Raw genomic sequence first — 26815 nt, forward strand, 5'->3', positions numbered from 1 at the left:
AAATCCTCCTCCGTACATACAAGGCTCCTAATGACCAAGCCCCACTTAGACCTCAAAGAACCACAAGAGAACACTTCCGTCTCAGACCATAGGCCCACTTGTGGTTCATATGGTTTCAGAAAGTAGAACAAGAGGTAGAGCCTTCAGCTATCAGGCTCCTCTCCTGTTGAACCAGCTCCCACTTTAGGTTTGGGACACAGTATCTTTCTTCAGTGATCCTTTTTGATAGTGAGGACTGGCTCAATTGAACCTCCCCTCAGGCATGCTACCCACACCTGTGTGTGTGTGTTTTTTTTTAATCGAACGCTCCTCTTTTCTCGCAGTTGGTTGAGGTAGATTATTGACCAGCTGCCTGCTTCTGTGTTAAAAATAAAATTTTCCGCCCCCACTGTCTCTAAATACCTGTGGAAATGCTGTGTTTCTCTCTGCAAGGGTGTAACGCTTTGGCCTTTATATGTGAAGTGCCCAGAGATTACCTACGATAATGAACATAAAATAAGAGGAAATTGCATGGAAGTGACGGTAAGGCAAAAGAATGTCTCACATTTTCTTCCTGTCACCCCTTCATGAGGCATATTAAACTGTAAAAGCTGTCAGTTAGTCTGTTTGCTTACACGCGACACAGATGAAGACACAGACATGTCAAATTATATACTGCGACACGTTTGATTTACTGTATGGACCGGAAAACAACATCCTTGCCGCTAGCAATAATATCTTGCAGCGCGTGCCTTAATAAAATATGAAATATACGATTGGCTGTACGCCCAATGTTGCACAGAAAACTGAAACGTACCATAGATGCTTAATAATAATAATGACATAATAATAATAATAATAATAATAATAATAATAATAATAATAATAAATGAAATAGCCTGAAAGTGGGCCATATATAGTATATTTATCATATGTGTAAATAATATGTGGAAATAAAAAAAAAGTCTCATTCTGGTTATTAAATTGTTAAACGTTTTCGGAAAACACGAAAAACAAACAATTTAACGATGAGTTTAAAAAGTGACGTAGGCAACGCTACTAGGCTAACGGTATGTCTGCTGCTCTATGGATTACGTAGGCTACTGGCAGCAGCCGATTCTGGGCGAGCGAGCGAGCGCTCTGATTGGTCCACTGTCGTATCAATCCCTGACTGGCTCATGGAGGCCCCCGTGTAGGTGGGAGGGAGGACTTGGGTGTTGTCTCCCAAGTGAAGTCTAGATTTTTTCACTTCGCTGTGTTCATCCTCGCACGCGTTTACCCGCGGAATCGTCCTGTCAACTCTGCACCGAATAAATCGCCCAACGGACCACCATGGGAGTCGAAGGTTGCACCAAATGCATGAAGTACATGCTCTTCTTCTTCAACTTCATCTTCTGGGTGAGCAGCCTCGTTTCCCAAATGCGTTGTGTGTGTTATGATTTAGTTGCGCAGCACCGCTGCCTCCTCCTCTCCTTCCTTTCCACAGTTAGCGGTTTCGCTCCAGGCGACCAGTCCCGTTATGAATGAACGGTGCCTGGAAAATCAACGATAGCCACTTTATGGCACACAGATTAGATCACCTCAGGAAAAAAAAAAAAGGAAAATGTGTGACAGAGAACGAGGGGACGCTGCGGCGAAATTAGGTTAACCAAATGAAATGCCGCGAAGGACGCGTGTGTTAATTCGCTTAACCGTAAGCGAGAAATTGTGGTAGTTACCTCAGACAATAAGCCAACATTAAATGGACGGTAGACAATAACGGTTTAACCTCGTTCTGACCAAACCCTTTCCTAATTTTTTTTTTATTTGTTTGTTTGTTTCGATATGACTTAAAACACATCGTGTAACATCACTGGTAGAAGTACAAGGGGGTGGGTGGGTAACGATCATTTTGGCAGTTTTTGTAGTCTGCCGTGAAGTAGACTACGACTTGATTTTAGAAAATGGCTTTGTTTGGATTACAACCTCCAGCCAACTTGTGTGTATGTGTGCAAGTGTATGTAGCTAGGGGGGTGGGGTGGAGGGGTGATTTGGTGGTTTCCATTTGGTGAGTCAAAGCCCTGTGTTGAGTAATGGATCATGGAAACATTTGTGGCTACTTTCTGCCCTCCTTGAGCTACAGCGCAGATTGCTCATAAACATCTCCGTACACTCCAGTCATTTTGTGTCCTCGTGTTCTCCTTGGGTTTGGTTTTCAGCAGATGGTAGAAGTGGGGCAGCCCAGCCTAAAAAACAATTCAAGGTTCAGCATTGTTGTTGAGACAATGGGGTATTTCACCGAACGTCTATTTCAAGCAACACGTTAATGCATTTAAAGGTGTGGAGGTGGGCTGGGGGGCAGAGCAACGTCTAGTTTCATGTACTGACATTGGATTGTTCACTGTGGCAGCCAGTTTTCTGGTAAGAAGGTAAGGTGAGGAGAGAGAAGAAACCTTGTCACATGTCAGGAGTCTGCGCCTTCATTTATGGGAAAACAGGGTCTTGCGGAGTAATCGCAACCACATCCCAACCCTAACAAAGAAACCCATACAAACAATAGTGGCCAGTTTTCCTTTTTTAAATCACTGACATAGATTCTCTGTGGATGACTTCCTTAGCATAAATGCTTTCACCAAGGTGACGTCATTGGCATTATTAAGTGAGAATAAGGATAAGGCCACGTCCACACCTACCAAAAGATCTTTTTTTGTCTGGTTTTCCTTGGCATCGTTTTGAGACTTTCTCCATAAACATGGATCCACTGGAAAACCACATCTAGTTGTAGTAACATTGTAGTACATATCTCAGGCCTATGCGTGGCGCTGTTTCTATTACAGAACAGCCAACAAAAGAGGAAGAGGCGGAGCATGCTCATCATCCCCGCTTGCTGTATACAAAAATACAGTTGAAGATTTGAAATGATGTGGTGTATGTGGCTGTCCGTAATCCTTTTCAGCTCATCATAGTACTGAAGCAACAGTATATATTGGACCTAGCCCCCCAACAACGGTCAATATCTGATGCCACATCGCCACAAGCCTGTAGTCCACAACTGATGTTGTTGTTATAACTTTGGGGGCAAGAGAGGCGAGGGCTGGGGTAATGACACCGGGCACGTATCAGGGGTCCACACGAATGGAAAAAAAGAAACCGCACAGGCTTTATATTTGTCTTTTTCACTCTGCGACCTGGGTTCAAAAAGATGCCGAAAAATCTGAAATGTCCCTAAATGTGCAAGACTTTCACTCAAAACTTGTGTCGATGTGGCCTAAGATGGGATTAAGTCATCAGGATCTATTGCTCTCTCTGTCAAAGCGCAGTGGATAACAAAAAAAATAACAAAAAATGTAATGGAATATATGCTTAACCAATCGACTAGCAAGGGGTTACTCACTCTCACTGGCTATGTAAACAAAAACATTTTCCTAATCAAAGTGATCTGGATTTGAAAGATTTGTTTGTTGTGTATTTTTACCAAATACACAGATTAGTCACCCAAATCCCACATTTTTATGCAGAGGGTCCAATCACAACCTTTCAACAACTATTTCATTTTGTGATTAACTTGTTGCACTCATAAAAGAAAATACAACCCACTAAAACACATTAGCATTTTAGAACCAAGGAGATAAGTATTTCAGACAACACACAACAAGGAATGCAATTTAGGAGGAAGTAATGTAAGAGCTAACACCTGTTTATGTGCAGTAATAAATAAATAATCTTGCGTAGTAACTTTAAAATTAAAGCAGAAGTCAAATTTCCAACTTGGTCACAAGACACACATGCTGTTGCTTTCGATTTACAGAAAGAGTCTAGATGCAAGAGATTATCTCCCTATGCCTTCACTTCCCAATGCTCACATGCTACACACTGGTTCTCCTGTTTAACAGTATCTTTATCAGCAAACAAGCTAGTCTGTAGTGTAAGTTTTACAGCCAATAACATTCAACAAAGTGTACTTTGCATTTCTGAGAAATGTGTTTCTTCGTCCTAAAGTTCATGTCACAACATTTCCTTTATCAATGTGTGTCACACAACTTCTGACTAAGGAAGCAGAATGTGTGACCCAAACTGGATTTAAACAGGTGTCTTGTTTCTGACAGGCCAAGTCAATCTAAATGGCAGTTAGTTAATTAAATTGTCTGTTAAATATGTTATTAGTCTTACCTCTGTTTTTGTTTCAGGTTAGAAACATTTAAAATAAATTAAGTCAAAATAGGTTTTAGAGTATATCTGGAAGAAACCACTTCTTTATAATTCTAGTTACTTGGGTTTATATTGTTTTGATATATATGAAGAAGCTTAAAGCACTTGATATTTGGAGCCTTATTCAGCATTATAATAACTTCAGACATACTGGCAGTATAAATCATAAAGAAGTGTCTTAAACAATAAAGTCCTGCAACAGATGGTATGGACCACATTCAGTGGTCATTCGTATACATTCGTATTCAGTGTGTGGAGGCACATAACATAAGGCATTCACATACAGAATTTATTGTTGTGGAATTTGTTCTAGATTTATCCTTACATAAATGGTCCGGGTAAAATGAACGATCGCCTCTATTCCAACACGTTTTAGGTACCAGGTCCAAAGGGTGTCTCCTGGATTTGTGATTAACTAGGTTATTACTTTCTCATGCAAAACCACTGGCTGGTGAATGTTCCTTCGACTCAAACTCTGTTCTGTGAAGCTAGTCTGCTACGGCAGTTTTAACTGTGTTTTAGCACTACTGGTCACATTTTCCAAGTGTAAGAATCATGGGATGCTTTGACATAGAGATTCTTCTTATTCTTCTGTTTCGTGGGGGTTGGCAAACAACTTTAAGGTGTACTACCACCACCATCTGGACTGTGATATAAAGATTTGACACAAAAAGAATTGATAAGGAAAACCGATAAGCATGAAGGCTAATGATATTGATGAATTAAAGCAGTTGGAAGGTTAATCTTTAAGAATACCCATCCCCGAGATCAGACGAGATCGGGTGTGTTCAGGGTGGTATAGCTGTAAGCCATAAAAACAAAGAAAAGAAAAAAGAATACCCATCCCCACTGAGGAATGTCAGTTTCACTTTAATTTTTTATCCAGATCCAGTCCAGATTACCATTTCCATTCACTAATTTACTAAATTCTGTAAATATGCGTAAATGTGTGACTTTAGCTTTCTTTTTTTCATATCATATGAAGTCGGATACAAACACATATCCCGTGTGAAATCATTTGATTTCTGGCCTAATAAATAAAAATAGTGTGTATCGGGAGGACTCAGTTGTACATAGTAAGAAGCCAATCAGTCAAATTGTTCTTCAGATTGCTTGTAACAGTGAGAAAAGAAAACTAGGGAAAGAATGGTGTGTGTTGCTCACTGTCTAAAATAGGGTGTGGGGGTGGAGAGGGTGGTGTGGAAGGGGTTCTGTGTTGTAGTAGAGGAGTCTTACGGAAAATGTAGACGAGACCCAACCCCCACCTCCAGCATGCCCAACATTCTATATCCCCCTTCTGCAGACGGCAGAAATAGACACTGGTGGGAGGGCTCCCATAGCAACCTGAGCTGTGCTCTAAAATATATTTGAAACTATTTTGAAGTTTCATCCTAAATTATCAGACACTTCTGTGCTGAGTATCATGAAGTGTGAGAGCAAATTTTAACTTGCACAATACTGGTGTTCTTTCACTCTCGCTAAAAAGGGACCGGATACTTTTACTTCAGTAGGTATTTACTTTTTGGTGAGAGCAAGCGGCAGTTAACCTAATGAGGCCGACCTGATAAGGAATCTGCTGTGGAATGCCTAACAGCAGATATGGTCACAGATTGTTGAAATAATGTTTTTTCTGACTTCTGGCTTCTTATCTCTTACTAAACAGTGCAGGTTGTCTGTCTGCATTATCAGTCTGTTTGCCTCAGTGCAAGCTTATGAACAACCAGCACGAGGCGAGTTCTGTTGTATTTTATAACTGGTCCACGTCTTAATGTCTCTGAGTTTAGATTTTCTGATGAGGGCTTGATTTAACTAGAATTACGACCCTGCGGTTCTTCTCCTCTGCCAACCAGTCTAGTTGCAGTTTATTTCCATCTCTGTCTGAACTGGTAAAATACACTGTATGCAGTGAAGACTTTGGAAGAATTGATTACAAGGGATTATTTCAGCACATTATCATGGCACAGTAACGCACAGTAAAGATGACCTTTTGGTTGACTGGAAAATATGACACAAGATTATGATTGTAACATATTGGTCATTTGTGTAAAAGTTAATCCTAGCATGACTGGTTAAGGCATAAGGAAGGAAATCAACAGTCAAATGCTATGACCTTGATTTCACAGTTTTTTACATGGGTCTATGCTTTTATTAGGATTTGTAATAGCAGGGGAGTAAAAAAAAAACATAACACAAGGTATCCACATACAGAATTTATCGTTGTTTTTGTTAGATTTATTGTCATGGAATTTGTTCTAGATTTATCCTTTCATAAATAGTCCGGGTAAATTGAATAATCGCCTCTATTCCAAGACATCTCAGGTACAAGGTCCTAAGGGTGTCTCCTGGATTTGTGATTAACTAGGTTATTACTTTCTTATGCAAAACCACTGGCTGGTGAATGTTCCTTCGACTCAAACTGTTCTGTGAAGCTAGTCTGCTACGGCAGTTTTAGCTGTGACACTACTGGTCACATTTTCCAAGTATAAAAATCATGGGATTGCGCTTTTCAGTCTCTGTTTGTCGTTTATACCAATGTGGTCTCATACACACACACTCACACACAGATGGTTCAGATAGGGGACATTGTTACTGTTATGTTACTTCCACATAACTTCCCAAAACTGCCCACTCAGACAGTCTTCCATAGGCCTACACACCCACTTCTTGCTTTGATATGCTGGTTGTGCAGAGGCAAAATAGTGAGTTGTGTTTGGACTTGTCTTTGTTGCTGTTATATTTCACTTGTAGCCACTATCTGAACAGTCAATTGCAAAACTATCAACATCCTTCTATTTTTCTTCCTTGTCAGTCATTAACATACAAAATCTCTCTGATTTCTAATGCATCCAATCAGTTGAGATCTTTTAGGAAATAGTGCAGTGCTCATGGCCCAGCCCTAAGTGGTTCTGTGGTCGGGCTGTAGCTTTGTGAGTATGTGTGTGTTGAATTTCTGCACTCTTGCCAGTTGTGGTGTTGATCTGGTTGCTAGGCAGCAGCTTACTTTAGCCCTGGAATGGACCTAAATAACAGAGGAGGAGGAGGAGGAGGGACTGCGGATGGGTGAAAATCTGTTCAGAGGCAAGTGTTAGCTAGTTTAAGCCTGGGCATATCATGCTCATTTCTGGGTTTATAATTTTTATGTTAGCTCTACCATATTTAGGTTCAGAAGACACACTTTTCCTTACTGTCCATTGCTGCTGGACCACAACAAATGCTGCACCTTTAGTCCTGCAGATAATATAGTTTACCAACTGATAACTGATTAAGGAAAATGACAAATCCACTAACAGACAGTATCCATGTTATAAACCGTTAGCATAAAGTTGGAATAATTCTGTTTTAAGATGGATTCCTCTTATTACTCCTATTTATGCAAATCACATTGCCACAACCATTTAAAAATATTTAATTCCAACTTTACAGTGCTTCTGTTATCTGTGCTTCTGGCATGTTTCTGAATGTAGACTTTAAAGTGAAGTCGGAAGACCAGGTACGACTGGTATGAGATCCACACATACACAATATATTCCCTGGGGTCCAACACTGACTGTGTAAAAGGGCCAGTAATGTGTTGTTCGTTCATTTTGGAAGTCCATGAATGGAGTCAGTTTAACGGAACTATAAAACAAAGTCTTGACAGCCAGTGGAAACCTGGGCTATTGTCTTCCAGGGAACATTTTGCACACATTTACGTGTGTAATGTAGAGATATGTCCCAGACTCTATGCTTTGGATCATTGTCATACTGACAAAGAGAGCCGTCGCCCTGTTCTGACTGTGGAGCAGGTTTTCTTCACTGACCTTCTTCACTGACATCTCTGAGCAATCTCACTGGAAGAAAAACCCATAGAATGTTGCTGCCACCATAACTTGGGATTTGTCTTGACACTGAGACTTGGGATCCTTTATACACAGTTCTTTGCTTTTTTCTTTTTTTTTTTTTAAAGTTTGTCCAACACAATCAGATGTCAGATGAAATACGTCTAAAGCATTACTAAAGCAAACAGAATGCATCCGACCACAATCTGGAGCCACAGCTAAGAATCTCAGTACCTTTGTAAAGGAGATTTCTGTTTTTGAGTCTACATTCTACATTTTGATGAGTTATTATGATTAAACTGCTGGGAGCATAGAAATTGTATTCTTTAAGATTAAATCTACATCATGGCGTGTTGTACCATTTCTTTCAGTGAACGTTAATAGTTTAGATTATTTGTAGAATATTTAACCCTACTGGAAGTGAAAAGCAATGTGTTGTGAAATGCCGTGCCTGTTAATGATGACGCCCAGTTGTGACACTGTTGTCAGCGTTCTTGTAGTTCCTGTGGGGCGGGTGAGGAATATACTGACTGTTAGGGTTAGTCATATTTGGGAACTCTTTGGGGCCAAACAGCCTTGGAGGGCCTATGATAAAACCACCAACAGTACATTTCTTAAAAAAAAGTTGAATATTGTATCACTCTGGGGTTCCCCTTGAATACTCAGTGACATGTCATACACAGGGAAATTTGTTCACAGTAAGGAAACAGAGGGGAAACCCACAGAGATTACCTTTAGTAGAGGACATTTAGTTGTCTTAAAAAGGTCCTCTATTGACATTGAAAAAGTCAGAGGAGACCAGTTGCTCTATTTTTAATCCAAGATGTTTCCGTTCTTGCTTCATTTCAGCTGTTCAACAGCTCAGAGACTTCTTTGTTGTATGTTTCATTGCACAACGCTCTCAGTGGGTGACAGGTCTGAACTGTAGAGATGCCAGGTTTGCAGACATAGCATTATACAGCAAGAAGTTCGACCAAGCAATCTGATTGGCCAATAAGACATTTAGAATGTGCTCAAATCAGCATTACAGCACGGCTGACTCATCACTAAAAATATTGCTCCACCAAGTGGCAACATTGTATCCATCTCCATGGCAACACTGTAACTGTCAGAGCTGGAGCAAGAAACGGCTGAAAAATACGCTACAAAATGGACCGGTTTGTTGTTTATTTCGACTTATTTGCTGGTCTCAGTTTCGATGAATGGTTGGAGGAGGATGAGAATAACCAAAAAAAATAAAGATTTGTGCCTATTTCGGATGAGGAATCAACTGGAATTGTCCAGGAATGAACGGACCATGGCCAGATCAACGACTTGGGCAGTCAGATGTTTCCAGGACTATCTGAAAACCACCAAGCAGGATGTAGATTTTCCAACTGTGACAAAAGAAAAGCTGAACAGAATTCTTTGTGAATTTTATGACCGAGGCGCTCCTGACCGCATCACCGTCGTGCTCAAATGATGCTAAAGCACACCCTCTCGGGTAATATTGCTTAAGTCTACAAACTGTTGGAGGCACAGGGAGAACATGTAAACAAAGCACACAAAGCCAGCTGGTGGGTTTGAACCAAGAATCTTCGTTCTGTGATACATCGGTGCTAACTGCACTTCCTAATCAGTGCTTTCTTTCAAACTGTCACTCTATAGCTAAATGTATCCGTGTCAACCACAAATGCAGCTTCAACCTTAACGGCCAGTCAGAGCAGCTGCAGCTGTGCTCAGTTAGTGGCTGTAGACCAGAGATGGCCCATTTATCGTGCCTTCAAATAGGCGCCTGTTGAGCGTTTTTCATGAGACCACGCTAACAGCCTTGTCTTGTGATATTCTCAACATGTTCACAAGTAGGGATGTGTGTTGCTGATGATGAGTTCATTATGTTGTAACAGTTTTCTTACTCATTTTGTAATATGTCTGGGAAAATGTCCTTTCATGATGACTTTCCAATACTCACATTAAATCACCTGTCTGTTAGCTTTCTAACTGTTAGCCTCAATGCCAGCAGTTGTCAAGCACATTTGGTGTGCATGTCCTAAGTGCGATCATGTAATTTTGGTTTGAAGGTGCACTGAGCAATCATCACTTTTTCTTTCTCTTGTCAATGTGTTATAGTCTGGATAAACGAACACTTCACCTACTTCAGATCAACTTCCACCAAACCAAATAGGGGCTGCAAATAGTCTCTTTGCTAAGTGTAAGATTACATAGAACTATAAATCAAAAGTGCAGCGCTGTGATGGCACACCATCTGCCCTGTGTCCAGTTAGTCTTGTCTTGAGGAAGTTCTCTAGCACACCTGTGTCCAAGTGAGGAGTAAAACTTACGTGACTGGTAAGGCTCCCTCTGGGGACTGAAATTCATGGCAGTAGAATGATTCCAGTTCTGATGGCATTGGAGAGCAATTTGTACAGAGGCACCACCAGCTCCTGTTTGCTTTAAGCAAACTCACTTTCTGAACAGCCCCTGCTGTCTGTTCCCCTTTTGCTTGTCTGTTTCCACAGCCTCGAGCTGTCCCCTGCATTGCTCCCTCTCTCCACTACAAAAAAGGAAAAGACTTTCTACCCGAGTCACCCACTGCATTATAAAGAAAAGTGTGCCTATCCATAATGTTCTCTGCACTCATATTAAAAAATGCTGTGGTGGATTAGTGAGGATTCCCTGAGTCAGCTTCTATAAATCTAAGCAGAAACAAGTTGTAGTTCTTGAAGAACCAACAACATCACTGGTTACCCTGGAGTCACAAAGAAAAAAAAACTATTAATGAAAATTGACAGCCCTCTTAATATTCTACATGTTACATTTTTGAATTTCATCATTTTGTGTGTGGGTCTTCCATTTATTTATTTATGTATGTATTTATTTTACCATGATATGTGACGAACATATTGTGAAGCCCCTTAAGACAATGATGTGTGATATTGGACAGGTCTATATATGCAGCATAAAGTTGTAAAATGTATTGAAAGAAATAAAATGTACTAAAGGAACTGCATGTATTCTATTTTGCAGCTTGTAGGAGGTGTAATCCTGGGTGTTGCCCTGTGGTTGAGACATGACCCCAAGATCAGCAGCCTGCTGGAGCTTAAAGTTGATGACACCGTAGCCCCCAGTACCTTCTACACCTGTATGTATTTCATCACCGTTATTTGCATTTTTACAACACTCATTTCTCTGCTTTCATTTTCTCTGTCATCACATTTTATATACTAGAAGGAAATGTGTCACTACAACTCTAGAGTCACATCTTGAAACTAGTACTGGTGTATATGGCATCACCTCCATTAATGTTCCAGTAAATGTGGTGGTCCCATTTCATAAATTCCTCACTGTAGTTAATAGAATGAATAGATATATATGTGCTATTACAGTACCACATAAATTATCAATGGCCAGTGCCTATAAGACCTAAGTGGAGCTACTTAAGTTGATTAAAATGAATGTGCTATTCATTATTAATGTTTTGAATCAACGGTCACGTTTGCAAGACCTAAGAACACCATTGTAAAAATTATTTTATAAAATAATCCATGAAAAAATATTTTCCTTTAAGAAGTACTGATGTCAGTCACTTAGAGCACATGTCCTGCCTAACAGGCATGATCCATATGTGTTATATAGTCGCAGATAATTAGATAAGTAATGATAGAAATGGGAGAACTGAAACTGTGTTTCAAGCTGTTAAGAAGCAATGTTTTTAGTGGGAGACATAACTCCCTTTTGACAGATCCTTGTATTTGTAACTTTGGCCACATTTTACACATACAAAAGCTACATAACACTGGAGAACGGGTAAAACAAATTAGTATTTATCCTAGAACTGACAAGTTTTGACAGTCCAGTAAAATGTGATGGGATTGCAGTAGTTGCTATGTTCACACGATGCATGTCAAAAAACCTTGTTCTTCCTAAAAAGGTCTTGTAATACCAGACATAAGGACGTCCTCAACAACATGTGGTTCTTGTCTAAACAACCAAACAGATAAAGATGTGCATCGCTATAGAGGAATAAATTGTCACAGATTGGTGAGATGGAAAAATATAGTTAATCTAATATTCAAGTTCTTTTGGAGAAACGTGAAGATATATATATATATAAATGTCTTTGAATTGAGCATATTTAGCTATGCTGCAAATAGAGACTTGCGTGTCCTTTTTAATCTCTCTGTGACTTTTCCTAATGATTTAAAATATTCCCTCAAAATACGTCTCTATTACCGATTACCTTCTGTGGGTGCGGTGCCATCTCTGGTTTTCCATATAAATCAAACTGATGCAAGATAAACACAACAAAGAACAACAGATGTGGATTAATTGTCAGCAATCTTTTGCTCCCCGACTGAAATGGTTTTACTGTTAATCTGATGGTGACGGTTCATAGCTCCATTAGCTTCAAATAATAATTTGAGTGCTGTTTATTCCTGGTTGCATTTTGCAGGGAAAACAGTCTCTGCAAAGACTATAAGATATATATATATAGTGAGGGGAATATACAAAAAGTGGAAAGAAGCAAGGCAGATATAGTGCTTTTACCATACTTGTACAATGGTAATACATGTGACACGTGAAGCATTTAATGTAACTGATAACATCAATAATAACCAAGGAATAACCAAAAGTCCAGAAAAGTTTGTATGTGTGCAGCTCTAATAGACTATTAATAACCACAAAATGAATAGCCAGATCCACCCAGCTACTCCAGAAATGCTGATGCGAGCTCAGTGTATTGTCGTGTGCCACTGCTGCAAAGAGACAGAGAGAAAACATTAGGTTGACATCTGGACAGGGAAAATATCAGAGTTTATCAGATGTGTAGTAAGCATCAAGAAAGAAGCCTTCAGTTGACGGTCACAGACTGATTTTGGACTACGCGCAGACGGCCACACAGAGTCGACCCATCATAGCCTTGGCCCGGTGACAACATTTACATCGCACAAATCTAACAGAGCAGGCAGCAATATTTATGTATCTGCATTATTGCAGACTGGGTTTCTGTGGCAACATTCAAATTTGAACTTACTGCTCATGCAATCTCTACATCATCAACTGAATAGTTCATACTGCATCTGCAGCTTCACATGAAAAGTAATCTTTATTCATTAGTCAAGGCAACTGTTACTGTCTTTTTTGTCAGCTGATTAGTTTGAGTTATTGCAGTGTGTAAAGAAATGTTTCTTAGTATTTCTATTTTGTCACACAGTTGTCTCAAGAGTTCTTTTGTAATGGTGCAGAAAACGAAACTCTGTGACTCCTGTCAGCCAAAAACGGAACTCAGTGTCCTAAGTTGAAGAGTGGAAAACTTGGCCCTGGTCTGATGAATCACATATATTGAGAATTTGGCATCAAGCAACCTGTCACGTTGGTGGTGGTTGTGTATTTATGATGATTTACCATCTTCAAATGGCTTCTTCCAACATAACGATATCACAAAGTGAAATTGGCTGTACTCAGCAGCCTCCACACCAGCTGGACGTAGCCCAGGTCATAAGAGTAGGCTGGGCATCAAACCCCCATTGCATCACATGGGTATAGCACTATGGCCGACACTAAATCGTACCCCTAGACTACGACGGGTGTAAAGTAAATATACTCAGTGTAGAGTTCAATAATTTGTCTTGCACATTTTCTTTCCTTCAGCTCTGCCGTCAATTTTAATATATTTTTTTGGAATATTTCTTGTAAGTGTAAGCTGTGGTGGCTGCGATAGAATGTGTCGGCGTGGATGCAGATGTAGATGCTTCAAACAGTGTTGATATTTATCACAACACTGGACATAGCTAAGTCTGATATAGGGCTTACATCCAATTTTTTTACGTTCAGCTGGTGCAACCAGCCACAGATGTTCATCCACTAGACTAGAGCATTCTTCTTTGAATGTGGAAGAATGGGAGACTCGAAACGATGTCATGTTGACATGGTGGTGGTCTCCAGCATCTTGTGGAATTCATACCACGAAGAAGAGTCCGTTCTGAAAGCAGAGGGAGGCTTGACCCAGCATGAGTGGTGTTTCTTGTGCTGGTCGTGACTAATTCTAATGAAATGGGGCTGGCTCAGGCCTCTCTCAGATCATCAGCTACTTGTGACCAGGACTAATGGAGGACACACAGGTCATCATGTGACTCTGTTAAAAGCTTGCACCCACATGAAGCTACTTAGCTGCTGGGACTTTACTCAAGTCATTCCCACCTGTCTGCGTCAAACCCTGAGTCATCTGCCTTGTGCCCATGAAGAATTAGAAGAAAAAGTAAATGTATAATGATAGGACAGAATCGATGTAATTAGAAATAAAGCTAAGAAAGAGTCTCTTAGGTGTACCCCAAATATAGAAAAAAGGAGGTGTTGTTTGAATCAGTGTCTTGTCATGCAGCTGTTCAAAACAAAAAGCCTCACTCCTCAGTAACAGCTACTTTAGAACTTTCTCTCGAACAGGCTCGATGATTGCATCCTACCATTACATAAAGCCTTCCTCTCATTCCTAAGAAGGGGAGAAGAAAACCTAGTCAGTATAGGAAAAAATTCCTCACTGGCCCTTCCTCCTCCTCCTCCTCCTCCTCCTTCTCCTTCTCCTCTACCACCTCTCCAGCCCCACCCTTCTTTCCTCCCTCCTCTGCAAAAGTTTCTGTTCCTTCCCTCAGTTTCTTTCCACTGTCGCTCCCCCCTTTCCTTCCCCATCTGGTTGTGGTTAGTGTTCAAGTCGCTGTGTGTCTCCTTTTCTTCCCCCTAGTCTTTCCCTCCTTCTGTCTCAGTCAGCCCCCATTTTCCTACATCTGTTCCTCTCCTTTCTCTTACCCCTGCACACTGACACACAATTACCCAGTGACCTTCCTCTCATGTTTCTACACAATTAAAAATGCTTTTCGTTGTACTGGTTCTTACAGAGGTCTGGTTTCTTACCCATCCCAACCGAAAAGAGATGTGCTCCCGTTTTAAAGCCATATCAACTACAATGGAAGCTTGAAAAAGTCTTCCTTATACCAGAATTCTCGATTCCTGTTCTTTGTCCTGTAGAATTCCAGTTAGCTCTGTCTCAATTCACTTAAAATGTCCGTTTTGGCAGAATACATAAGCATTTCAACATTTGTGGTTGTTAGCAGACTGTCATCTGATGGTGATGATTTGGAATTCTGCTTTCAAAATATCTGTTTATAGAAATTCCATTAGCTAACTTCATGTGAAGCCCTTTTTTTCCATGAATGTTGCCCCAGACACCCTGTTCCTAATAATTCAAGTTTAGAAATGTTGAAACACTTACGTCCTTCCGTCAATGACTCATATTGTGTTATCTCAGTCTTCACATGAAACTATGACTTCCCTTACTTGCAACCATATCTTTTAAACTGACACACCTTATATATAACCCTATTAAATGTTCATTTGGATCTACAATGAGTGTCATTTAATATAAAAACTGCTTTATATTTGTGCCACCTATATTCATAAACTTACCGTGTTTTTAACATAGTTTACATTTCTGAGGCTAGAGGAAGGAGGTCATCACTTAACTCTGCTTGACTCACTTTCCCATTGTCCAGTACACAACATAGTCACTCAGTTGCTCAGACGCTTGCTGTCTCCTACTCTGAGTAAGTAAAATGAGAATCCTGTTTCACATCACCTCCAGGAGGGTTAATATGACACACTGTGGTATTTGTAGTTTGGGCACCACCTTCCCTTCCTTGACAAGAAATCAGTAAACCAAATTAATCAGTTTCATGTCACACAAAGTAAACTCTCGATCACTCACGGTGATCACCCTCTTTTATTTTGCATGACTACACAGGATCTCAACATGGTGACAAATGGGCATGTGTGTTTATAAACGGCTTATAGCTTCGAAGACTTTGAAGACGTTGGACTCATAATTTACGAGTCTGGTCATTTGGATTGTGGGAGGCGGGGTTGTTTCAACACATACAGATTCAAATAAAAAGAATAAATATCTTAATTAAAGTCCTTCAACTAACCAGAACCCTTTTATTGTAACAAGAGGTCAGTCAAATAAATGTATGAACACTGATTTGATTTTGCTAACTGCTCATTTGATTTGGTGGTGGAGAGTGTAATGGGTATAACTGGGTAAATTTAATCACGAGATCTGCAAATAACTTTTGCAACTGTTGCTGTCAATATGCATGCATCCACAGTCAGAGAAAGACTGGACAAATATAAGCTGAATGCATGACAGGCCAGAAAGAAGCCTTTACTGTTCAAAGACAGCCATATAGTAGATGAGTTTGACAGTGAACATATAGGCAAAGACCAGGGCTAGGAAATCTGTGGTTACTGTCACCATAGTAACAGTAATAGAATAGCAATAGCATGTTTTTTTGACACTGAGCTTGTTGCAGTTGCTGACCTCATACAAAACAACATGAGGCCAATGAAGAAGTGGAGGATCCAGATTTGAATCTCATTTACTGTGTTTACTGTTTACGAGACACAGGTAGTCTAAGTCTGGCTTCAAATCAGTGAGAGTCCAACAACACCTGAAGGAGCAATGCAAATAACAATGTGATTCTTAAAGTAACCACTCATTTATTATTTGTTGCTTTGTAATCTGAGATGATCTTTACACATCTCATCTCAGTGCTGTGAAGCTGGGAGGCATGTAGTCCCATCAGCTGTAGAGCCTAGACAAGGAAGATGCAGAAGGCCTGATGAATGGCAGCAGACAGGGGGCATAATGGAAGAGAAGCCATGAGTAGATTAAATAAAGACAGGCAGGAAAAGACATTTAAGTAAATGGAATTGTTGAGAGCATCATTTTGAATGAGAAAATGCATTACATAGAAAGGACAGATGGGTGGCGGACTGCCAGGACAGGGAGAGGCTGAGATTGCCAAACCGTTAGGAGGACTGTGTGACACTGGAGAGCCACAATGTAGGAGATGGAGGGAGCACTTGCCAAGATATTGATTTATAAATTACACTTAGTTGTGCGGCTCTGCGAGTAAAGCAGAGGTGGGAGGAGGGGTATACAGGGTACGTGACCAGTTAGTGGTCTGGAATCTAATTATGTCTGAGCTGACAAGCAGAAGTAATGATGCTGGGGCTGAACAGAGAGCTGCACTTCAGCCCTGAAATGAGAACAATAGGACAGTGAGAGAATGCACTGGACCAGTCAATACAATATTTGTGTCTCAATAAAATATCTGTATTTATTTATTTTTTATTTGGAACATGTTTATTTGAGTATTACTTGAATAAAGACAATCAGTCTATACATAACATAATGTAAAAAATGTTCTGAAAGGTTTGATTTGTTCTTGACACTTTCAGTCAGTGACATGTACATGCAGGCCTGCTGACCACTTGTCAGATAATGGGCTATCTGATGTTAAGACGGAGCCTCCAGATTTCCCTTTTCTATTCTTAGTAATAACACATGTTCACTTGTCTATTCAATTATGCAACAGAAGTAATAATGTATGTATTAAGAATAGGAAGAGACCTGAGCATAGTATGTGCAGTACATGGCTCACATTTGTGTGCCACCCAAGTAGGTGGAGCACAGTGTTTCAAGCAGATAAAGCACTGTTTCTGAAGAGACAGCTGGGCACATTCCCTCACCCCCACCCACTCCCACCCCACCCCACCACATCTTCCATCATGGCTAATGAGCATCGAATTCATAACACAAGAAATACATAAAATGATTCTAGAAGTTGGGAGGAAAAAACAAACAGCAGAAACTGTTTCATGCTTAGATATGGTGGTCTGGATTATGGAGCCTTGTATAAGAACACATTAAAGGTTGTGTGAACATAACAGGAACATGACTCACTTCATTAGACTGGCATAAAAACAAAAATGTGCCATCTGCTGTTCACTGGATGCCATTGCGAGTCAGCGTGTATTTAAAAAAGGGTGGGGCAGAGGCTTTTAAAGACTACTAGTAGTTTTAAGTATTAAGAAAGTAACTTTACTTTTGGCTGCCTTAGACTGTGATAACACTGTGATGAACACATGCTTAACTTAACAAAATTCAACACATCTAATTATGCCGCCATGCATCTCGTACATCTCATTATCCTCCAATTTTGTTCCTCTACTGCTTTTGAGCTTTTTTGTCTGTGAATGGGTTGACGACATTTTGACTTTCCACCTTAATAATCCCAAAAGCGTTGAATAAGGTCATCTGACCTTATTCAACGCTTTTTGGATTAACGCTTTTTGGATTACCATGACCTGGATGACTGAGAACCTTCATAGACTTTCCATCTTACTGTTTGTCCAAACCTTGATTTACAGCCCATCCTTCGTAATTCATAACCAACAAGAAGCAGAAAAAAGGGGCCAGTCAAATAAAACAGCTCTTAAGAAACAATGTTTGGACGCTTGACTGAGTGCAGCATATTTTAATATAGTTGGTCTTAATTATTGAATTTTCATCAGTGAATGTGGCACTGATATATATGTTGCCAAACAGATTGTGAGTCCTCCCCTTGTATCAATACGTCTTAAGATAATAACTTAGATTTCCTTAGAACAAAGACTGTGTTTATTCTGTGTAAATGTGCCACCCCATAACAGTGGTAGGGGAATCATTTCTAAATCATCCGACCTCAGTCCCCAAGTAATAGTAATCACGCGCGAGAAGTGCTGAAGATGCAGAATTACTTTAGAGAACTCCGGCTGCCTTCTCTGTTAACGATAGATTTTAACGTTAACCTGAACTGTCCGTCTGTCTGTCTGTCTAGGTGTCCACATTCTGATTGCTGTGGGTGCAGTGATGATGGTGGTCGGTTTCCTTGGCTGCTACGGTGCCATTCAGGAGTCTCAGTGTCTGTTGGGAACGGTGAGTCACATTGCATTTATAGGTTCTCTGTGGAGTTTCAGTTGCAGTTGTGCCAGCAGTTATCCCACTTATTCACGGCTGCTCCCCAGTGGGTGTGCGTGACGCTGGATTTACAACAATTGTTAACAAATAAAGGAAAGGACTCGTTTAATTTACTTGCGGCATTTATATAAATACAATTTGCAGTCGGACAACTCCACAGTGTTCCTTCAACTTAATAAAATTAGTTTGTCTTATTAAGCAAACTGAAGCTAAACGTTTAAATATTATCTTATGGTTCTACTTTGTCTTGTCCAGTTTTTCGCCTGCCTCGTCATCCTGTTTGCCTGCGAAGTTGCTGCTGGGATCTGGTGCTATATGAACAGAGACACTGTAAGGATGCAAACACACACTGGTTCCATTATTATCTAATCATTAACATTAACAGTTTCTAGACACTTCACATCACCTGGATGAAAAAACACATACATGGAGCAAAAGATGCATTATTAGTTACATGGAGAAGACTACAGAAGGTTTTGAGGGAAAAAAAACAACAAGCTTACAATTTTTTATTGTCCATACGTTGAATGTTGTTGTTAAACAGTTGGGTTAATCAGAGTTTGTGTTGGAATGTGATCAAAGCACACACGTGTTACTATGCATGTTATGAAGTATGTCAGCTTTAACAAGTAATCAATCACACACACACACACACACACACACACGTATATTATTATTTTTTTTTTTATATATTTTTTTTTATTCGCTAATGTGAGTTTTATTTAAATGTTTTTGTTGTCCAGGCTTGATGTTTCTGTTCTAGGTTCAGGCACAAAAAAAAACATTAAGTAACTTTTGGTTTGAGTTCAAGAATGACCCAATGGAAACATGTTGTTCTCTTTTCAGGTTTCAGTCGAGATTATAAACTTCTATGACTCTGTGTATGACAAGGCCATGAAACAGACCATTACTGACTCAGAGCGAAAGAAGGCTGTTGCCACTGTACTCAAGGTCTTCCATGAGACGGTATGTACATATGCTAACACACAAATCTAAATGATTCACAATGAGGAATTGTCACAGTTACATATTGTAAACTTGTTTTGTTTTTTTAAATGTATTCCAGCTACTTCAACTAAACAGCTTGAACTTCTTCTCTTAATTACCTGCTTAAACATACAAAAACTTAAAGGGCTATATTATAGTTGTATTATAGTTGTATTATGCCGTAGCTCACAAACATTTCAAATGACACAATCCCAGGTGGATCACTTCCACTACAATCCTGTGTACTTAAAATTGTCAAGTGAAAAATAAATCAGATATCTTCACTCTGTTGACTGAAACAGATTCAAGTCAACACTGATTTTGAAAATAGTGAGTAGCGACTGAGGTAAGTGAAAAAAAAGCTAATTGCAACTTTATAACAGGAAATCTCTTTGTGTGTATTATTTTATGGTATGATTCCTACAACTGTCAATAGGAGAAACAGAACTCCAAGCCACTGTGGTTGAAGTGGAGACAGTGAACAAAACACAGAGACCATTTCTCTGGAGTATGGAGCACAGTTTAGGCAACGAAGACAGATGAAGAGAAAAGCTCTGATACTGACCACCTGCTACCATGGCTCTGTTATCCAGTGCATCCAGTACTATAAGGCAGCAGTGGAAAGAAATGTCATCTAGAAGAAAAGCCTTGTGAGAGCATAATTACAGAGTCATCATCTGTGTTGTATTTGTGTTTCAGCTGAGCTGCTGTGGGAAAGGCGAGGGGACCAATGTTCTCACCTTGTTTACAGATAAACTGGGCCTGACTGATCTCTGCCCCAGCAGCGGATATACGACCGTAAGTACAACAGTTTAACCCCCATTCACATGTATAACACTACATCATCTCGTTGTTCCTGATGATATGTTTTCAGACAAAGTGAACTGATTTGAAATACCTTACACATACACGGCACACTGATATCTCTCAAAGACAATGAAATAGTTCAGAAGAATGGGTCTTCCCCACGGCAAATATCTCCTTTCATCAGAATTGGAACTAATAACATCCTTTTTCCAGTGTAGGGTGGTACAGCACGGAAAGTGAGAGTGGTGTCAACTTTTTTATCACACATTTCCATTATTTGAAACCACTAAGAACTGCAAGGATTTAGTGGCATCTAGTGGCAATGTTATACATTGCATCCTACTGAAGTCCTGGGGTCATCACTACTTTGACTTGAAAACACATAAGAGCTGTTTAGTTTGTCACTTCTAAGCTGAGTGCTGAGCTGAGAGTTCTGACTGCAGAGATATGATGGGTCTAACATGGCGGGTTCTGTGGGAGAGCTCCTTCTTTAGATATATGGGGATCATTCTAAGCTAAAAGAAAACAATCAATAGTTACGTTTCATTATACAGTAATGAAAATATAATTATGAATACTTTAGTCTACATACAGTTGCGTTGGCTGTCAACATCTGTTCTGTAAAGCCATTTAGGACCAGGGCTTTACAAAGAGGGAATTGTCTTAACATGGAATTACACTGGGTGTTGTTTAGCTGTAAAATGCAGGGAAAGGGGCTGCAGTCAGACTTTTGTTGTGCAGTGGCCTTAACTTGATTTTTTGGCTGCACATTCACATTTCTGAAATTACTTGAGTCTAGTCCAAGCTGTCGGGGCTACTGGGGGATTTTCACTTTCTGCAACTGGTGTTTTTGGTATCTACCCAAAACTTTTATGTACAGCCGTTTACATCCAAAGAAAAGGGAGTCTAGAAACAATGAATTTACAAGAAAAAATGCAGTGAGGGAGTGCGTAGGTTATTTGTCATAATATTCAAGGATTAAATTAGCTACAGTTAAAGTTATAAAACAAAGTCAAATAAATAATAATTGAGAAATAATATACAGACTATAAGGTGTGTGTGAGTGTGCTATATTATTATATTACTTATTCCCTCCACACTACAACCCACTGAGTATAGAGGAATTGTAATAATTTATGAAATTATTACAACATGTTTTTCAGAATTTCTTAAAATGCTGGTTTGAACTGAAGCTCCATCATGTTACTGACAGTTAAGCCAAACAAGATACTGAACCTCTTTCTTTGGATTTAGGCAGTGAAACTGTGAGATAACACTGCCACCATGAGGCCAAATTGGGCATTACATTTACCTCTTAAATTCTAATCTAGGGCCTTACATTAGATAATAATAATAAAAAAAAATAATAAGTTCTGACATTTTGACACACAATTAAAGATAGTAGTTAAGATAGAAAAATCTTAAGGAGACTGTGGTTTGAACATTTACTTAAAAGAATAAAAACTGGGAGGGGTGCCCAAGGAGGGAATGCACAGGTTAAAGAAGTCTGACAACTGTAAGACAACCCCTCTCTTACAAGTGTCACAGGAAACAACACAATGGTCAAAATGGATAGGGTATTTATGTGTGCTACTGTAGTTATATATTATGGCTTAGCTCTCAGTCACTGTTCTGTGCAGTGTTGTGTCCAGGGTGTACGGCAAATTCAGTGTAGCAGCCCTGTTGGAGGCTCGTACACAAAAAGTAGAAGCATTACATTTCTTTAACCACTCATCTTAAGTGCATCATTTCTTTTCCTGGAACTATCTGTATCTGACTATTGTAAGCATTTAAAATGAATCTACATCAGCATACTGTAAATGATAGACTTTGATGGTTTTCCTTCACAGAACTGCCACCATAGAATCCGGGAATTGTTCTCGGAAAAGATTTACCTGGTTGGTATATTCGCTCTGGTGGTTGCTGTTATTATGGTGAGAACGCAAAGCTGCACATCACACACAGCATACCTTTCAGTAACATTATACGTTTGTTATTTGAACTCATACACAATTCTACCTGTTCAGAGCCTGACATCCGTCACCATGACACTACTTTTTATTGATGATAGCGGAGGGAGGTGTACATTAACTGTGTATTAGAACTGCAACCCATAAGTCTGACACAGTGTATAGACTAGCAGTTGTTCTGTTCAAGATAAACTACTTATCCAAAAGACGTGTGTTAACTGTATGGGGAAAAAGGCACAACAGGATGTTTCAGTCCTGTCTAGAACAAATAATATACCATATGACTTTATGTATTGACTCATTTGTCAAGTACCCACATTAACTTAAGTAAACTTCCACATTTGCTCGTGTCTAGTCATTCAAGCTGTGTTTTTAAATCATATCTATCTTCATTCGTATATTGACCAATAATATCCTTCCATTTTAACATATATCCCATTACCTGTATCCTCTCGTTATAAATATCACTACAGTCTAAGGGCTTTGCACAATTTCATGAGACCAGTTGTGTCAAAGCAGTTTCACATGATTAGATCATCTGTGAGGGAGATTCAAAATAGACAGAACCTCCGACACAGATGTGGCAGTTAGAGGAAGCCACCAGTCTCCAAAACCATTGAAGCCATTAGTTTAAAAAATAACTATGACCAATGAACATACTAAATTAAAATAAACTGAGTCCTTGTGAATCTGGATCAAATGTATTCCATATATCAGTAGAAATACTCAGTCTTACTAGTCATGATCTAGTGTAGTGTAAGGTATAAAATTAGTTTTCTCTCTACTGGACATTTAAAACGTATCCAGTGGATCATTTGATGCGTTTCTAATACCCTTAGAAATGTGCAAAACACTATTAAATATCACAATAAAAACCTGCTAATGGTATCGCCTACATTTCCAAAAAACGCTAAACTCTACCCTCTAAAGTGAAGTCTCACTATGTGACAAGAATTTAACAGAATTATGGGATATCACGAGATAAAACTTTACAAGAGTTACAGCTCATTTGCTAAACAGATTTCAATGGAAACACGTACAAAGTACTTTATCCAAATTTTCGAAATATCGCTATTATTTTCTGAATAAATGTAATGCAAACGCAGCTAGTGTTCCCTGTGGATAATTTTAATCGTTATGGACATGTATGGATGCTCCATGGGTGCACACACAATGCAACTCGATTTCAATATTAAGATAAACACACACTTGTGTGTGTGCGTGTGTCCTAGTGTAGAACTAGTTGTAGTTTGATATAAAAACTGTAGGTAGGGGAACGCAGCTCGCCTTCATCTGTTCAAAGTTCAAAAATGTTCAAAAACTGCCTATAAGTCCCCCCATAGACACGGCATGTTTTTCCATTCGTTATTACAGTATGTATGAAGTAAACAAAGGTATAGTCACTGCAGTTTGGATAAAGGTTTATTTTTATCTCTGTGTCCAGACTTCAAACCAAACTAATCTTTGTCTAGACCTTACTGATCACATGGACGTAGAGCTGCATCGGGCGTCTTATGATTGGAATGAAAATGAATCAGATGTGGCTCATACTGTGGAGCCATTCGTCTAACGTGTGTTGTAATGCAAAGCTCCTGTGACAGGACATTAACCTAATCACCCCTTGGATTTGTGTTCATCCAGATCTTTGAGATGATTTTCAGCATGGTGTTGTGCTGCGGGATTCGCAACAGCCCGGTGTACTGAAGTGATGGGCTGCCAGCAGAATCACCAGTAAAGGAAGGATGACCATGCAGACTGTCTCCTCTTCTTTCTTTTATAGCTGAAAATGTCACATATAGTGCTTGCTGGATTTAGTCAGCTCTCTAAGACAATGTAAACCATCCACCATTTAGCATTTTATTACACTGTTGATGTTTTGTTTGTTTTTTTGTTAGTCACAGATGCTGTTATGCCTCTTAGATCAGTGCTATCCTTACCTGATGTGTAGATATTATATCACGTCACACATGAGTTACATTCACCGGTCGAGGTGCTGTAATCCTTAGTGACTGATTAGTTGTTTACTGCTCCCTTGCCTATGAACATGCTCTTATATTCTTGGTTTTATGGATGTTATTTCACTGTTTTATGTATAAACTGTATATAATTATATGTGGACAGTGCTTTATGTCTGCCTGAGCATGGATATTGTATTACATGAGCTCCTTCTCCAGTCCTGTATTCCCTGCTTGTTTGTCTTGCTCTAAAGTGAACCAGGTAACAGTATATATGACCGCCACTAGTGAAGCACTGGGGTTGGCCTCACCATGTTAGATAGACACAAACACACTCCGTCTCACAGACTGTTGTCTTCACATCCATATCCACATCTCTGTGTGATGTATGCAGGAACCGAACCAGTTAATCTTAGAGGATTGGAACCAGAGTCACGGACCTGATGTGGTTATTCGTTCTGTATGTCGTTCATCATGTGTCCTAAAACTGTCATGCATCTGTGCACTTATTTGTTGAGGCAACTTGCTTAACACTGCAACAAACTTTCCCAAATTGGAGAAATTGGATGGAAATATGCCCGAGATGGCTCAAAAGTCTAAATGTATCTATTATTAATCTAGCCATGCATGTATTGGTTGTGCTATTTACCAATATATATGTTGACTGTAAACACATCAGCCTGACGTCCTTGGTTGCTACCCCTTTCTTCTGTTTACTCATAGAAGAACCACAGTGAAATTCCAACCTAGAACATAGGAAAGAAGCTTGAGTGGGTGTTCTGAATCTGGCTTGCTGTGTCTGGTTGAGTCTAGTCCTGTCTTATCTGACATGGTTACGTCATTGTCCTTGTACTGTCCATCCGGCCTCACAGCATACCTCAGTACATGGCCAGAACAGGGTAACATCTCTTTGGCTCCCAGCTGTTTGCTGTAATCTCATTTCATCTCATCTCATCTCATCTCATCTTATATATCGCTTAATCCTCACTAGGGTCACGGGGGGTTGCTCTAGCCTGTCACAGCTGAAATCGGGCGATATCCGGGGTACACCCTGGACAGGTCGCTAGTCTATCGCAGGGCTAACACAGAGACCTACAACCATTCATACGCACACCTAAGGTTAATTTGGGGTCACCAATCAGCCTAACAAGCATGTCTTTGGAGGTGGGAGGTGGCTGCAGTACCTGCTGTAGCCGCTGTGTCGCTCCGTTTGCTGTGATCTTTTCATAACATTCACCTATGTTGCTAAGTGTATTTGTGTACCCCGGGACTTTCCTTAAACCATTTGAGCTTTAAAATATTGTCAACCAATTCTGTCCCCCTAGGTCAAGTTGCCACTGATGCATAACTGCACAGCACTGCAGTGCACTAACTTAACTCGTCCTAAACAAAGACTCACATAACATCATAGCATCTTGTGTAACCTTCCATATAACCTTAGCTTTTGTCAACCAATTAAAGCCTTGCCTTGTTAACTACTCACACTTAAAGTAAGTGTGTCGTACAGCTCTAATGTATTGTACTAATGAAAATAATGAAGGTTGTAGAAAAAAACGTATGCCTTTTTCCTCTTTGTATTGTGATATATTTGTCTGATGTCATCAGAGGAGCCTGGACAGAAAGGGAGGAAGATTTTGTGGCAGTGCCTATTGAGAGGAATTCAAACCTTCAGCCTGATAGTTAATTTCTCCCCAGATCATTGAAATCATTTGAAAAAACGGCCACGCCCAGTTCAGTATGAGGAGATTGGCTGTGTGTTTCTTACAGTAATGTCCATGTTGCTGCCTTGAATCGGGTAACTGGCGCTCGAGAGTCACTGCCACTTAAATCTCACCCCCTCTCTACTCTTGTAGACTTTGGTTTGCCCAAATATAAAGGGATTAAATGTATTTTACAAATAACTAATAAGGTTGTCTTGTCTCTTCCTTTTGAAATTGGGAAAAGGTGACAATAAGACATGTACTAATATTAGGCACGTCTTATTGTTGACTCTCATGGGATGGTTTCCGGTCTTTGTTTTGTTTTGCCTTCCAGTCACCCCAGCTTCCTGCTCTAAGCTCAGCCCCAGTAAGGACCCCATAATATCAGAACCTTCATGTTTTCACAGGCCCCATTTTCTCCGACATAATCCAATAAAACTACTTACATTCATTCACAAAAAAGGGGACAATCAGGGTTGTTGCTATGTAATATTTCTCACTCTAATAATACATTGTTGTACTTGGACATTGCCCATTACATAGGTACACTACCTGGCCAAAAGGTTGCCACCTGGAT

General features: G+C 39.8%; 1 protein-coding gene across 1 annotated transcript; it reads left to right on the forward strand.

The window, feature by feature from the left end:
- Nucleotides 1–1180: 1180 nt before the first annotated feature.
- LOC125005051 (CD81 antigen-like) lies at nt 1181–26443 on the forward strand. Its single transcript, XM_047579997.1, has 8 exons — nt 1181–1377; nt 10992–11106; nt 18680–18777; nt 19075–19149; nt 19666–19785; nt 20506–20604; nt 22464–22547; nt 24225–26443. Exons 1-8 carry the CDS (start codon nt 1312–1314, stop codon nt 24285–24287), a joined length of 720 nt encoding a protein of 239 aa, XP_047435953.1. The 5' UTR covers nt 1181–1311; the 3' UTR covers nt 24288–26443.
- Nucleotides 26444–26815: the final 372 nt, after the last annotated feature.

The sequence above is a fragment of the Mugil cephalus genome, chromosome 3 (assembly GCF_022458985.1).
Source record: "Mugil cephalus isolate CIBA_MC_2020 chromosome 3, CIBA_Mcephalus_1.1, whole genome shotgun sequence".
NCBI classification, from domain to species: domain Eukaryota; kingdom Metazoa; phylum Chordata; class Actinopteri; order Mugiliformes; family Mugilidae; genus Mugil; species Mugil cephalus.

What these genes read in the sequence shown, in the direction of transcription:
- LOC125005051 (XM_047579997.1), top strand. Translation starts at nt 1,312, where the DNA reads ATGGGAGTCGAAGGTTGCACCAAATGCATGAAGTACATGCTCTTCTTC. An exon ending in GCTATATGAACAGAGACACT is followed by an intron (nt 19,150 to 19,665) that starts GTAAGGATGCAA and finishes TTCTCTTTTCAG; the next exon opens with GTTTCAGTCGAGATTATAAA. An exon ending in TGGTGGTTGCTGTTATTATG is followed by an intron (nt 22,548 to 24,224) that starts GTGAGAACGCAA and finishes GTGTTCATCCAG; the next exon opens with ATCTTTGAGATGATTTTCAG.